This window comes from Ricinus communis, chromosome 5 (genome assembly GCF_019578655.1).
Source record: "Ricinus communis isolate WT05 ecotype wild-type chromosome 5, ASM1957865v1, whole genome shotgun sequence".
NCBI classification, from domain to species: domain Eukaryota; kingdom Viridiplantae; phylum Streptophyta; class Magnoliopsida; order Malpighiales; family Euphorbiaceae; genus Ricinus; species Ricinus communis.
In genome coordinates this window covers 27,571,474-27,588,184 of record NC_063260.1, presented here as the reverse complement: position 1 = coordinate 27,588,184, position 16,711 = coordinate 27,571,474, and the positions used below count along the sequence as shown (strand labels likewise).

The window sequence follows — 16,711 nt, the reverse complement described above, 5'->3', positions numbered from 1 at the left end:
CAAATAATGTCAACAATGTCAATTTGGTGTGGCTTTGGAGCGTGATGTCACCTGCAGAATAGGGCGGTGGGTGTGGGTGAGTGGGGCCAAGGAAGTCAGTGGAAACAACAGTGTCTTCAACACGAGTATCTCTATCTATCTATCTATCTGTCTACCTGTAGAGGCTAACGAATGGATTCTCATACAAATTAACGCATATTAAATAATCAACTGACTCCAAAGCATACATTTCCTACAAATAATATATACATATAAAGAAAGACACGGATGAGATTCCAGAACAACAGACAAAACCCATTACGCCAAGCAAACCTAAGCAAAGTAGGAGCCATCTTATCATCATTTTCTTCTTCTTCTTCTTCTTTGGTTTCTTTTACCTTTCTTTGAGATTTGAGATAGAAAGACAGATATAGTTTTTCTTTACAGAAAGAATCTATTTGTCTGTCAATCGCTGTTCATAGTTTTGTTTCTCTTTTTCTTCTGTGTATGTAAGAAAATTGTGATCTTGGAGAAGCAAAAACTAATGGTGGGTATTTTCTCAAGATTTTCTGTTGGTAGAGCTGGCCATAGACGTTCCCAAAGTGCACTCGTAAGACTCTTTAATTTGTCTCTTCTCCTTGTATTTTCAAGAAAGTCAATAAGTTTCTAATCTTTTGCTCTCTCTTTTTTTTTCTGTTTTATTCAACTGATTCTCTTTTTTTTTTTTTTTTTATCTCCAATAGTGTCTAATTTTAGAAGGAGTAGTTTTCTTGAGCGGTTTTATTTGTCTTTGTAGACCGTTAATATATTTTGTCTAGCTGGATTTGATTTGATCTTGAATTATGATGATTTTCTAAAGTTTTGATCTTGCTTATTCTGAAACTTATTTGATTCTGTACTGAAACATTTCTATTCTGTTCCAAGGGCTTTCTCTGGATTGCCTGGTCTTAAACACCACTTATTTTTTCCAAATAACTTTTATTGATATCAAGGATTAGAAGTTCATTACCTGTCGTTTTCTTTGACTCCCATTAATCTTGGCCTGCAATAATCATAGCCTTGCATGGACTCCAAATCATGTGGACTGATTTGTAGCTAATTTCTCTTTTCAATTCATTGAATTTTTGTTGTTATTATGTGGAAGTGTTTGCTTAATGAGTGGCTTTACATGGTACAGGATGAGAGGGAAGTATTGCCCCCAAATGAAGACGTTGCTAGGGCAGCTACAGTCACTGCTGCTGCTCCTCATGGGATAGGAGTAGCAGTAGAGTTTAAGCCAGTTGAGCACCCGATTGAGCCTCTTGACAGCGATCAACCGATTCAATGTCCACTACCTGAGCCTTCAATTCTTAATGTAAGCTTGTTTGTTGTTTTGCTTACTTCTATTGCTCATGAAATTTGTGTTCAATGTACCAATCGGTGTTTTCTTATACTTTTTCTAATCCGTGCAATGGGATGAAACAGATTGATTTCCCCATCCCTTTTTCCCATTTCCTTACTAGAATAGTTAGGGGAGGTTTCTTCATTCTCTAACCTACGTTAATTTTTTGATAAATCGTTGTTGTATTTTAAATTTCTATTTGGATAGAATAATAATTCACAAGGATTTTTTTTATTTTAATTTTATTTTTGGGATCTGACTTAAACCAGTTATAAGTCGATAACTGAATGGTATTATAGTGGCTAACCGGCATTAAGTGTCCATTGTCGATACTTGTTGAAGTTGTGCATGAGGTGCAGGGTGCCCAAGGAGTTGGCTCTAGTACCACTTTTGGAGTTAGGTGAGGATTTTGAATGAAACACATTCCGATACAATTCCATTGCGCATGAGGCCTTTCTTCTGATGTTATTTGTTGATATGATTTTGATAGAAAAAAGCACAATAGATAAAGGTAGGAGCAGAACAATATAAGAATACTAATTTTAATAATGAAATTGTGAGAGTGAAATGGGTTATTGTGGAGGTTGTAGAATTCCTACAAAGGCATGTTTTGAGTTCCAGGCTCTACTATATAAATTAATTGTGAGAATGAGGGTAATAGCAAGCATAGGACTAAAGTACATAAATGATAGATAGAACTACAATAAAGTCTTATGCTATCACTAATTCTTAGCCAAGTCGAAGGAAAGTCTTTAAAACTGCCATCATATTCTCTGTTCTACTGCAGTAACTTTTGAAACATCGACATGTCCATAAAATTAAGGTGGCGGTATGCTAAGATGTTGTGTGGAAATATAAGGATTTGATAAGATGAGTCCATACTCCATACAAGTGAAGATGAAGACTTCATGCATTTTAAGAATGGAGCATTCAATAACAGATTAAAGAATAAGGCTCCTATGACCTTTTCTTTTCAATGTCTGGTTATTTTCTGCATCTGTAGAAATTTTACATTTTCAGCTATTATCTCTTTTTCAATTCTTGGTGCTTCATTTGCATACATTTTCTAACTGAAATTGTACAGTTAAGAGTTCAAGGATTATTAGATTGGATTCCTATTGTGTAAATCTACAAAAGGTTTTTTTTATATAGGACCTCTATTTTCATTTTTTATTTTCTTGTGTAAGAAATTTATGTTTATTATTATGCAGGAGTAATCTAATTTAGGAAATGTTCTGCTTCCTAGTTAGTATTGGTTTAGAATTTCCCAGGTTTGGGATTATTGATCATAATGGTAATATAATATAAAGAATAACATTAGCTCTGTGTAAATATTTGTGTAACTCAATTATTTCTTTTGGATTTCTAATTATAGGATTTTGATTTGAGTTTGGTTTAGAAGAATTGTGCATCTAGTTTTTCCCCTTCTCTCTATGTCTTGTGTCTTTTCTTTTCTCCACTACTACAGTACTTATGGTGCTGTTTAGAGCACTTTCAAAACGAATATTTCTTTTTATTATCTGAATTTTTCTGTAAACAGTCATATGTTTTCTTTTCTTTTCCCCATATGCTACTCTCGGGTTAACTTCATCCATAAATGAAAGCCAGTCACCCCAATTTCAATTTATAACTGTAAAATGATTCAACTTTGATTATTTTTACATAAGATTACTGCCTCCTATATTCTGCGGAGATTTTGCCAAATTTTGATGCCTTGATTATGTCAGAAAGTCCTATAGTTGACTAATTATAGAGCAGTATCAAAAAACCTACTTGCTAGTGATGATGAGATGCAATTAAAGTTACCGAGTCCTCCATCATTTTGGTATTAAAGCTGAACCAATCTGCCCTTTTTTGCCTTCAAGTTCCTTATTGATCTCAATTCCAATGTTGATGAATGCTTAGTTAAGTTCTAGAGGTGAGACATTCAGTTTTCAATGGTAATTTTCTTTTGAAGCTCTTGAGAATACCAAGAATAGTATTAGTTGATGGATAAAATGCAAACAGTAGAGTCTAGTTGGGAGGATATGAAAGCAACTGTAGTAAAATTATGAGTTTTCCTTAGTATATTGAATCGGTCGATTTGAACAGACAAAGCCTTCTCTAGTTCAATAACTCCAAGGGTTGAGATAGAGGTCAATTATAGCTAGTTGAGAGCAGAGCAATAAAATCTACAATTAGTTAATGGGCAAAATCAAACAACTGAGGCTAGTTGAAAGGATATCAAAGCAATAGTTAAATTGAGTTTCCTTCTTTGAAAGCTTATGAGAAATTATTGAATCAGTCACATTCACAGTTGAAAGAGACAAAGCCTTCTAATGCTAGTTCAACAACTCCAAGGGTGGAGCCAGAGGTTCAATTGTTGCTTGTTGGGAATGAAAAACTATAAAATCTATTGGTGTGTATCCAAGAGCAAGCTGTTGAATCACTTATTGCATATGTTGAACGGCCAAAAAAATTTATTGCCATAATTCCATTGGTTGCAAAGAAATAGTCTTGGCTCCCACTTTCTCATAAACTCCATCCTAACCATCTTTAGCAGTGTGAAATTAGATAGTTTGGATGTTGGAAGAAGCATTTGCCTCTCACAATGACTGGTGTTAGAACTTGTAGAACAGACCTGTAAGCCTTTGTATCAGCATTCCTTCTTGCAGCTTCACCAGCTTTTGTCATGGACTTCTTACAGCATTAGCTATGTTAATTTTGTTTGTTTCTCCATTATGGTTTCTTGCTGAAGATGTTGCATGAACTTGCAGTAAAACTTTAAGAGTTGGAGCAATCATTACAAAGGGAGATATGCAAATCATTCTATGGTCAAACTGGCACTCAAATTGAACCTGTTAGTTACCCACCTTGAGAAATTTTAATTGAAATGTGTTATTAAGTGAGCTGCACAATGGGGTATGATATCAGTGTTCTGGAGGACAGCCTTGATAATTCTGAGGATAAATGCATCCAGCTAGGATGAGAAAATTTCAACTTTGACAGAAGAAAGGCTAGAATAAGGACATTAAGCTAATAATTCAAATAGAAAGGAAATGAGTGATTTATGTTAGGAATCAGGTTTTAGTTTTATATGTATTTATTGCATTCAAGCACAAGAAAAGGGAGGTAACAAGAGTAAGAAAGAGGGAAACAATTTTAGAATGTCATTCTAGTAAACAACTAGATTTCAACTCATCCAGCAAATTAATTAGAAGATTACATGGAAAATGCTCATACATGAAAAATGTTTCATATTGAAGTAAATGCTTGTTCATAGTTACTATAAGCTACTTATGACCTGTTAAATGGATAAGCTACCAGCTATCTAACGACGTGCAAATATTCCATCCTTTTCATCTTCTTGTTGCAACGTGGTGATTCTCTTTAAGAAAACACAAATTAATCATTTAGGAATTGTCAGCAATAATTAAACTACTAGAAATCATAGAAACAACATGTCCTGCATGCATTCTTGACATAGGCAGTCAGCAAGCTACTTGTCTATCTTCACTGTAAAGCTGCACAATGATGAAGGTTTTTGTTTCAAGTGGCCTGCCGCTGTTTTGCCAAGTCTAGAAAACAGCACAAACAAATTACAGAAACAAATTAAGTACTTACTGATGCTTAGATGAAGATAAAGCCTTTCTTGACTCATTGTTTGAAAGGCACCATGAGAATCTTTTTTTCTAGCTGCAAAATACTCTTGGCTACATTTGGTTTCCTGAGAAGTCGTAGACTTCTTGAACTAGCTTATTTATGTAACATCACAAATGAGTTAAGAAATGATATTTCAGGGGGTATTTTGTGGGATTAAATTGGCTATTTGGATTAGTTACAAATTACAAGCCAGAGGAAATACTGTTTTCATTGGGGGTTTCTGGTTATTTCTGCTAGTTCCATCCAAGAAGCCCTTGCTTATGGGTACTCGGAATAAGCCAGGAATGACTTATTTGAGAAATGGTGGTAATTAGGAAAAGAAATGTCTAATGATGACATGAGGCAGTTAAAAAATGGAGTGCATTCTATTGGTACTAAAGAAATGTCTAATGACAATATGCGGCAGTTAAAAAATGGAGCTGCATTCTTTTGGTAATTTGGTGTTATGAGGCTGTAGTTTTGTGGATACCTTGGTGATTACATGAAGACTTCTACTGTTTTATTGAACATGCTTGATTCTTTTTTGTGACTACTTGTTTTAAGAGATTTTGATATAGCGTTCCTCAAACATCAGGATGGAAGGATATGGAAAGAGAGAGTATCTGCAACTGTGCGGAGGCGAGGTGACTTGCCGGTCATGAAAGAAGGTGGGTCCCTCGAATCTGAATCTGCTTCGATAAAGCCGCGGCCCATGCAACCTAATAGGTTGATTCTACCATCCATCAGTGCCCCTGAACATAATTTACTGAAACTGCTCGAGGAATGTAATGCATCTGGCATATAAAACCTGATGTCAGTTTCTGATGCAAAGCAGCTTTACATAATTTCCACATAATTCCATATGATTTTCACTTACTATATGTATTATCAGATAAATAATAAAAAATTACCCTGCTTCTTTTTTTTTTTTTAATTGTATATTTTAACAGTCCACATGGAAATGAAGCATATGCTTGGCATTTTGATTTCTTATCAAAGCTTGGTTGACGGGTTTTTTCAGCAGTGGGATAATATTCGATTTTCATACTATTCTTTTCCAAGTTCAACTTATGAATGTTGGAGTGATCAGTCTGTTACATCCTGAATGTTGGCTACTGGAATTATATTTGGCTCCGTTGTTGTCCAGAAAGGTTATGGGATCGTCACTAGCGCCCATCATACATGCTTTATATTGGATATGAACTAGGGTTCAGAAAGGAGTTGTGATTAGTTTCGGAGGCGTTATTAGGCGATCTAGCTGCAGCAGCAGTTTTAATATTATATCATCTGGATTTAGTTGCTGTTGTGAAACTCTCATGTTTATCAGTTGATAAGAAAAAACAGAAAATCAGCTCTAATCTGAAGCCGTTGTGACATCTTTTTGCCCGAGTGTCCTGCGAGCTGTGTCCAGTAAAAGTATTGAACTGATCCCATTCAGATATTCTATGCATCTTCATTTTCTTACTAAGGAAGGAAACAGATCAGTTCTCACTCTCTGTCCCTCTCTCATTTGGCTGTTATAGTCCAAACTTTTAATATTATTTCTATCATATCAAATTTGTAATGAGATTTTAACTGAAATTGGATGATAGAATTTCCAAAGTACAAAAACGCTTTTGAAATTCAATATTGTTAAGGGACAAATTAAAATGTAAAAAACACAATGGAAAGCACTCCTAATTTCAGGGACTGAAAATGAAATGAACCCCTCAAGATTTGCATATTCTGATTGACAATAAAACTAGTCAGGCCGGTTGAAACGGTGAACCAAACCCACTGAGGATGCTGATGCAGTATGCCAAATCTCCTAATTATTAAAAGAAAAAACAGAAAATGATATCTGGATAATCTTTTTTGCAAGTTAATTACAAGCCAAGAGAAATTGTAAAATTAGCCACATTAGTACATGAAACATCACCACAATCACCATAAGCATCAAAAATTTAGGAGCAGGAAATAAAAACAGGGAAAGATACAGTGAAAGAACACGAACTTAAACTAGTACCATTACGATGATCATAAAGACAAAGCTAAACAGGCATCTTTGGAACTTGAAAAGGATGCTTCACTGTTGGGTTCACAATGTGTTTCCGAGGCCCCCGAAGGCTTCCATGGTTCACCCTTTGCCATGTTTGCTGTGATTCTGCAGCATGATATGTTCCAGCAACTGCAGGATTTGAATGCAATGCAATGGCACAAGTGAAAACAAGGAGGGAAACAAAAAGAGTTGTGAGGATGGCATTTGCTTGCACCATTTCTTTGGATTATGCTACTTTTCTGTTGTTTGAGTGTTGATGGGTTAATAAAGATCTCCAAAAAGTGACCGCCTTTGCTTTGCTTCCAAGTCACAGACACAAGTGAAATATATATATGATATATGGGCTATGATTGCTGCTTAGAGTTATCATTGGGTTTTGGTTGGTTAAATGTGGTGGAGTTGGTTAGAAGACTATTGTTTTATTCTATCTATTTTGCATGATTAAAGAAATAATTGCATGATTAAGTCTCAAGCCTGCACAGACAGTTTATTTTCCTTTTCGCTATTATTCTCTCGATTAAATATTAATCAGTCGTTTACCCGTGCGTTTACACAATCGTTATTATTATTTTGATTATAAAGTTAAATTGATAGATATAATTTATGAGATTTTCAATATCTAATATTAATTTATAATATTTTAAAAAATACTAACAAACTAACAGTTTTTAAATATTTTTTTAATTTTTTAAAATTTTATTAATGCAATAATATAAACATTATTTTAAAAATATTTATTAATTAATACTATCAAAATAATTGATATATATTACTATTTTTTAAAAATAAAAATTTACTTTATAAAAAGAATTAATTTATAATTGAATATAATATTGAAAATATAAGTTAAGATATTATTTCTATATTTAGAAGTATTGTCTAATTAGAAAACTAATTTATTAGTTAATACAATATTAAAATATGATTAATCTGCTATTGTTTAAAATAATATAGTATTAGTATATAATTTGAAAACTATTTATTAGTTAATATAATATTAAAATATAATTAATATGCTATTTTTTAGAATTAGAGTCACTATTTAATTAGGAATGTAATTTATTAATCAATAAATTAATAGAAAAAATCAAAGTTTGAGGAGTTGGTATCAATTTATGCCTAATTGCTCCACATATAGTCTCTCTAACCACATTTTCTAAATGAATCAGAGCCAATCCGAATTGATCTTGTAAAAGATCCGCTACAGAACGAATACGCTATAAAATTATACATAAGCTTGGATTCCATGTGTCAAAAAAAAGTACATATATCAAAATAAATAAATAGACATATCAAAATAAAAATTTTATATGTCAAAAAATTAAGCACACATGTCAAAAAAATATAAAGTCTCAAAAATTAACATATATAGATATAGATAGTCACTTTTAGTAATTTACTTGAATTAAAAAAATATTTAATATGCTTAATTATTTTAAAAATAACAATTAGTATGAAATTGATGGAGTAGATTATAGTGGTCTAAATCTAATAACAAAAACAGAATTGGACCATGTTTAGAAAATTTGAATGAAATTCATCCTTCACTTTGTATATTCAATACAACTTAGTCCCTCTATATTCTAACCTTGTTATTTTACTTTCAATTATTATAGAATAATACATCTCTTTCTTTTGACAAAAAAAAATCATCTTCTAGTTCTTGAAAAATCAACAAATGTGGAGTCTAAATATTTCCTTTTAGTATGTGAGAGAATAAAATATAAATTTCTTTTAAAAATAGAGTTTGAAATATAATACAATGACTGAATTGTATATTTTATTAAAAGAATTAGCAATAAATTCATTAAATTTTCCATAAAGATCAAACCTACGGAAGAAATAGTGATTTGCTTTTAAACAAAGTGTTGCATTTTTGAAAAAAATGAGAATCTATGTACCGATGTCTATATATTATATATTAATTTTTAAAATTTAAATTTTTTTTAATATATGTTCTTAATTTTTGACAAGTATAATTTTTATTTTGACATATGTATTATTTTGACACAAGTTTAGATGATATTTATTTTATAATAAAAATAATAACAACGGCTATGCAATGCACAGATAAATGACTAATTTATACTAAAATAAAAAATTTAGAATAAATTCCAATTCAACCATATAATTGATTATAGTTCTATCCAGCAGTAATGAAATAATAAAAGATGATATAAAATGAATTTAAAATAAATAATTAAAATAATGTATTATTTTAAAAATATAATATAGTCATTTTTTAAAATTTAAATTAATTTCTAAAAGAATTATTTCAATTTAAACTGATTGTTTTATATTAAAATTTGAAAGGTTTTATATACGTATTTAAATTTGATTAGATTTTCTATGAAAACTATAAAACTTACATATAAAAAAATATTAAAATTCAAAAATTGATATAATTACAAATTTAATAAGAGAAACTTTTTTTATTTATGAATAGCAAGAATTGCATTGATAATTGTCATAAAAAAATATTATAAGGAACGGCAGTAACCCAATAATTTATGAATTGTATTATTCAGAATTGCAAAGGATATTAAACCCACAACTTTATAAAATTCTAAAAGCTTGTTTGGTTGGTGGAGTTACTTAACTAAATCATAAATAACACTATATTTAATACATATAACAAATATTAGGTTTAATAACTCTAAATGCTTAATTAATATATGGGATTGATCTTATTTAATACCACACTCCCTCTGTATTTTTAGTGAATTGTATTTAATGAGATTAATAATTTCATGAATAAATAGTCTTATTTTTTGTTTTATTTATTTAAAATAGGTTTGTATAATTCACTTTATTTTCTTTCTTTTTTTAGTAAAAAAGCTAAATTAATTAATTTTCTTCACCAAGATTTACGTTGTATATTTTATTATTAAATTAACTAGAGTGGTTTAATTTTGAAATTTATTTCCTTATACTTATATATATAATAAGTTTTATTAAAATAGTTGGTCATTATTTTTTCTATCTTACTTGCATAATATATTAGAATTATGGTTGCTTATAAGTTTCAAAAATAAAAAATGCTCAATAAAATATGTGATAATAAGTAACATAAAAGATAATATTACATAATTTAATTAATATATGAGAATAAAAATGATGCGAAAAACTCCATATAAAGTAGCTAAGTTAAAGAGTTTATGAGAAAATTAAAGAGAAGAAATTAGAAAGACATAATCCTATACATGACATAATTATTTTAATTATTTATTCCATTAATTAAATTACCCTACTAAATATAAAAGAACAAGTGCACAATATGCATTTTAAAAATTCATATGTATCAAAATTTTTTAGTGATGGAATATTATGATTTTCTTTTTTATGAGAGTTTATCTGTCTTTTATTATTGGAGTTAAGTGAAAGTTGAGCATGTTGTCTAGAATATCAAACTCGTTTAAAGATTTGTTAAATGACAATGAAGTCAACTTGTGAGTCAATATATAGTCACAAAATGGAATGAATTTCTTATTAATGCGCAAAACATAAAAAAATATTTATACAGTTAGAAAAATTTATTTTTATAATAAAATTAGTATATATTTTTTAACATAATCAAATTTACTTGTGTGTTATAAGTTGTATTTATCAATTATTATGAATGAAAGACTTTTTATTTTAAAAAATATAGAATCACAAAATAAAATTAATAATATTATGAATTAAAATGTTTGTATAAAATAAATTATGAATTCATGAAAAAAATACAAAATATTTATAATATTTTAAACACCCAAAAATGCATAAATGAGATGATAATCTTTTTTATATTTAATCAAGATTTCAAATTTAAATCTTAAATATATTTATCGAATAAGTGGTTAGCAAGAATCTTAATTGGCATATACTCTTGAATATTAAATGAATGATATTAATACAAAAAGAAAATACCAATTAACACTGTAATTAAATTTAAATATTAAATAATCAGTATGAATGGTGATCCTTTAAATATTCAATTATTTTTTTCACATATAATACTTAATTGAAATAGAATTAATAAATTTCATATTCCTGTATATTAAACATTAATTAACTAAACCTTTACAAAAAGAAAAACAATAACCAGTTTCCAAAAAGAAAAACCAAATAACAATAACATAACCTCATATGTTATTTTTGATAATAATACATATTCCCACATATTAATATTTTTATACAACAAACAAAATTAGTATTCTTTTCTTTACGGTCAAGCCAGAAAAGGAGTATAGAGAGAGTGAGAGGGGCCTTTGCTTTGATAGTTCACATATACAGATAAATCTTTTTCTAAAAAAGAAAGAGGCAAAAACCCAAATTACATTTATCATCTCTGTGAAATCTCTCTCTGTCAGAGTGATGGCCGCTCTACAGTATCTGGAGTCATTGCGCAACGCGCATCCCGAACTAGCTGAATGGTACAATTCGCTTGCAGATCTGTATCAAAAGAAGCTATGGCACCAGCTCACTCTCAAGCTCGAGCAGTTCGTTGCTCTCGCCGTCTTTCAGGTCCATATTCCCAACTCGTAACTTGTTTTCTTTGTTCTTTTATGTGCTTAGGGTTTTCTTCTCTATTTTGTGATTTTGAATTTTGATTGCGCTTAGGGTTTCTTTTTTAGATCTCCAGATTATTGGGAATTTGGTTTCCGGTTAGAGTGATTTAGTAGTTTTAGGGTTTGTTTAAATTGGCTATGAGAATTTTGGCTTTTAAGGTTACAATTAGGGTTTTATGTACTGCTGGAAGGTTGGGTTTAAAGATGGGAGATTCTTTTAGTGAGATTGTTAGGGTTTAAATTTGGAAAATAGAGTTTCTAGATGTGTGCTGGATTGTTGTTAATCATGTTGAGTTTCTTTTATGCATGCAGCCAACAACAATTTGTCAACACTAATGAATAAATAACATCTCAGTATCTTGGGTTGTTTCAATTGAAAGCTTTAATAATATGTTTGTGGGCTTTAGTTCATCTGTTAAAAGCATTATACGGTCTGATGTTTAATACGTGAGTTTATGCTTGCTCTTGAATGTGATTGCATGTAGGCAGTTATTATGCTCCATTGATCTTATTCTCACACATGCTGCCCTTGGTTTGTAGTTCTTATTTCTTGTGGTGGTCTACTTTGATAGTTTTCTATCGGAAGGGTTCTGATTTTCCATGTATACCTGAAACTCATTTATGCTATTATATTATGTTTCAGGCTGGTGACGCTCTGATACAGTTGTATCACAATTTTATCTCCGATTTTGAGACCAAAATTAATCTTCTCAAGCTTGCCCACTTTGCGGTTATAGTTTCTCGGCAGTATAAAGAGAAAGAAGCTGCCATCAGTTATCTTCAAGGTGTAATTGAAAAGCTTATAGCAACTAGAGAACTACGCATTGATGAGCCAATTCTTTACATTAAGATGCAATTAGCTATCTTGAAGCTCGAGCAAGGGGATCAAAAAGAGTGCAAGAAACTTCTAGAAGATGGAAAGAGTACACTAGACAGCATGACTGATATTGATCCATCTGTTTATGCCAGTTACTATTGGGTTTCATCTCAGTACCATAAGTACCGCCAAGAGTTTGCTGAGTTCTACAAAAGTTCTCTTCTTTATCTGGCATATACATCAGTGGAATCCCTCTCAGATTCATTCAAGCTGGTATGTGGTTATTCTGGAGTCTATACTACAGAGTCTGAAGGCGTCTGTATTATATTTTTTTTCTGTGCTATCCTTCTCAAATGTTGTGTTTCACGACAGCTATAACAATATTATGTGACTATCAGTACTTTATTCTTCTTCTAATTCTTTTATTCTATTATCAGATACTGGTGAAGCGGATCACGAAAATAAAATATTTTTTGCTAATATCTTTTGCAAATAAGTGCTGCTTATAATCAAGACTAAAAGCATAGTCATTGATGTAACCTAAAGACTAGAATATGCTTAACTTTCAAACAGTAGGGACTCAACTATATTTTGGAAAAACCTTAGGATTTTTTTAGGGCAAGGGTGGGTGGGGTGGTGGATAGTTTTTGGTTGCATCTGCAATAAGGCAAATATACTCCATGTAGGGTTTTGATTATAGGATTATTGCACTTCTAACATTAATGAATTTTGAAGCTCCACTATTTAATGTGTCTATTTAAAAAGTACTTCCTGTAGGAACTATACAAGTTCTTAATTTATTTATAATGTGGTCCTACAAAGGGAAATTATGTGTATTGCATAAGTGGATATGGAATTCTAGGGTTCCTGTTATCAGAATTAGTGAACACTAATAGAATGGATTGCATAATTATAGGCTTAAATTTGTCCTTTATATAAATTTTGGGATCCACATTAGTTGACTGTTTAATGTCTATTTTAGGATTTGGCATTTGATCTTTCCCTCTCTGCGCTTCTGGGAGATAACATCTACAACTTCGGAGAATTGCTTGCTCATCCAATTGTAAGAATTATCTTCATGTCTTATTGTTTCTGCAGTAATTTTACATTGTACTTGAATTTTTATTGTTCAAGAGGGTATGTTTCAATGCTAGTCATGTAATTGCAAATCTTCTTTTATTCTAGTTGGTGGCGCTTTAAATTGTTTGGCTGCAGTGACATTGTAAGAAATGTTAAATTTAAGTTGTTTCCTGATTCCATACCTCATCTTACCTGGTATGCGACTGGTCATGCCAAGACTCCGTTTGTCAAATTGCTTTGCTTGTCATTCAGTGCTCTTAAGTTCTTTAGCACATGTTTGGTATAATAATGCTGATGAAAGACTTGAAATTATACCCTGATAACCATAGCTATGAGTCATGATGTTAATAATTAGGAGATCTAAATGGCTGAAAACTTTTATAATTTGCTACTCATCCAGACAAAATGGAGCATGACCCCAGGGAAGACTGGTCACTAGTTGTGGTGTTGTTTACACTCTAATTATATTGCCTTGGGCAATTATAATCCAAATTTCAACATTTGCTACCTGACTTGCAGAGTGTGGCAATAATTTGCTAAAGATAGTTAATTCTTGCCTGTTCCTTTCTGTTGTTGAGAATGTGCTGGTGGGCAAAGTTGCCTTAGTTACTCTTACTCATTGCTCAGTTTCTAGTATACAGAACCTGTTCAAAGCCAGTCCAGTAGCCTGGCTGTGGGCTGAAAATAAAATGGTGCAGGCTGCTTGAAGGCAGTATGATTGAGTCAATATCCTAATGGTTGGGACTGCACATAATTGCAGTTAAAGATTCTTAACTCGAAAAGTGGGTACCATTATTAAAACAACTTATAAATTGAGATGATTTTTGAAAATAAATTAATCTAGAAGAGGTCTGCTGTGCCCTGATGTAACCTAAAGTTGCTAAATGTGAATGTCACCTGCGGAGAAAAACTCATCTTATGGATACTGCTTATATGAGATAGAATGTACTTTTGTGGAATTTGGGAAGATATGTAAGAAATTTGTAGCAAGCATCTGAAGCCAATATACAGGAGAAATTAAATAATATCTTACTAGAAGTTATTGGAGCAATAGGAAGGATTATTTTCTGTATCCCACGAAGGATCTCTGTTGGATGGTGTTGTACATAATGATTAAATGTCACACCTCATTATTGGTAATGGCCCGCTGCAAGCCAGCTCAAAGTTGATTTTCTACCACAGATCCATATCATGTGTCTGATTTCCACTTTTTTCCCATGTATCATTTGTGGAACGCAAATCTTTGATTGCCTTATTACCTAGTAAAATTTCTGAAAACAAATTTGTTGTGTGTTGATAATTAGTTCTTGTTATATGTGTAATAAGAGTTTCTCTACAAATAAGCAAAGTGTACATGTTTTAATCTGAGGTTTTCTGGTGAAAGATATGCCTGTTTTTGTTTGAAGGTCAGTCAAATTGTGTGGCTGTTATTAATATCTTTCTTAGTTTATATCTTCCGTTATGTGTTTGGGACAATGACCGGATAGATTTCTCTACAGATCAAGAGCCTTCTGGGAACACAAGTTGAGTGGCTCTACTATATCCTTCAAGCATTCAATTCTGGGGATCTAGTTCGCTACCAAGAATTATGCCGTGTGCATAACGCATCTCTGAGGGCCCAGCCAGCATTAGTTGAGAATGAACAGAAGCTATTGGAAAAAATTAACATTCTTTGCCTGATGGAGATTATCTTTAGGTATCTTTTCCTTCTATTTATTTCAAGTGGTCTCTTTTCCACTTGCAATTGCATCTGCTGAGTTTGGAAAGTTGAACATTACCTGTATTTAACTGAGTTGGCATGCTTCCTCTCAGCCGTCCTTCTGAAGATCGAACTATTCCATTAACTATCATTGCTGAGCGCACTAAGCTCTCCGTTGAGGATGTGGAGCATCTTCTCATGAAGAGTCTTTCCGTAAGTTCTTTCTCTTGATTTGGGAGTTACCCCTCAAATTTGTACTGCTGTCTTATTTTCTAATTTATTCTAAATTAATGGAACAAAATGATTTAGTAGAATAATAAACAAGAACAGAATTCTCTAACCGACAATATTATCTCATGTTTATGGGTGTCTTCTATCATTTGCAGCACAATCACTTGATTAAAATTTAGCTGGATTGTTGCATCAATTGGATAATAAGAATTATGACTGGGTACTGAAAAATTCGTAAAATTTACCTACCAGATTCAGACATTGGAATTGGGTTGCGCTGACTCATTGATATCCTATACAGTGAAAGATTAGAATTAGAGACTCATAAACAAGAAAAATTGGCCTGGTGAATTAGAGTCATTGACTTGTCTAATTTCTTTGTTCTGGTTGTGAAGCAGTTGATTCTCATATGTAAAATCTTAACTACATTGTTAAGTGAAAGAACCCTGATGTAAACCTAAGAATCTTAGACTGTTGATTACTCGTATTGTAAAGCAAAATATAGCGGATGTCATTTTGAACGAGGTTTGATAACTCTGGATTTCTCAAATGAACGTTCTTGAACAAGGAAACATTTTAAAGCTTGGAAATACTAGAAGAAGAAGGAATTTGAGCACATTTTTCGACGGTCTAGAACTTACCACTGAGCTGGAACAATGGCCATTGCATTCTGTTGTTTGTGCTATTTATTTTTAAATAGAGGAGCTGCATTTTCTCTAGTGTAAACAAAGCTTTACTGCAGGTCCATCTTATTGAGGGTATAATTGATCAAGTCGAGGGAACAGTACATGTGTCCTGGGTGCAGCCAAGAGTTCTGGGGATTCCACAGATCAAATCCTTGCGAGACCGACTGGATAACTGGTTGGAGAAAGTTCACACTGCTTTAGTATCCATCGAATCTGAAACACCGGATCTAGTTGCATTGTGATTGTCTATCTTTTGGTTGTTTTCCTTGTGTTTCTTAATTACCTCCCCGCCCACTGTAACAATTTCTTAATTGAAAAGGGAAAAACTCGTAGGCAGCAAAAAGTGGAGAGACAATAGTAAGTCACTTGGGCTTTTCATATTGTAGAATCCTTTTTACTGAATCATTTTTCTAAAAGGAGCAGCTATGTACTTTCTTTCACTTTGAATTTGTCTGTCAGCTAGTAAGATGGGATGCCTACTCGAGATACAGTATTCTATTGAGCAAGAAAAAGGTTCAGCGTGGTTACTTAAACTAAGTAATTTGATTATTTAGAATTTCCATTTGACTAGTTAGGAATTTATTGCATTTATTTCTGTTGCTATTTGCATAACTTTTTTTAGTCTTGTG

At 31.8% G+C, this 16,711-nt stretch overlaps 2 protein-coding genes across 2 annotated transcripts; both read left to right on the top strand.

Moving 5' to 3' along the window:
- The first annotated feature begins 186 nt into the window (after positions 1 to 186).
- On the top strand, positions 187 to 5,974 carry LOC8278526. Its single transcript, XM_015719027.3, has 3 exons — positions 187 to 589; positions 1,157 to 1,333; positions 5,577 to 5,974. The coding sequence occupies exons 1-3, from the start codon at positions 524 to 526 to the stop codon at positions 5,784 to 5,786; spliced, it is 453 nt and encodes a 150-aa protein (XP_015574513.2). The 5' UTR covers positions 187 to 523; the 3' UTR covers positions 5,787 to 5,974.
- Positions 5,975 to 11,218: 5,244 nt separating this feature from the next.
- Positions 11,219 to 16,631, top strand: LOC8278524 (26S proteasome non-ATPase regulatory subunit 13 homolog A). The gene is made up of 6 exons (XM_015719026.3): positions 11,219 to 11,525; positions 12,213 to 12,659; positions 13,369 to 13,449; positions 14,966 to 15,162; positions 15,279 to 15,378; positions 16,139 to 16,631. The coding sequence occupies exons 1-6, from the start codon at positions 11,376 to 11,378 to the stop codon at positions 16,322 to 16,324; spliced, it is 1,161 nt and encodes a 386-aa protein (XP_015574512.1). The 5' UTR covers positions 11,219 to 11,375; the 3' UTR covers positions 16,325 to 16,631.
- Positions 16,632 to 16,711: the final 80 nt, after the last annotated feature.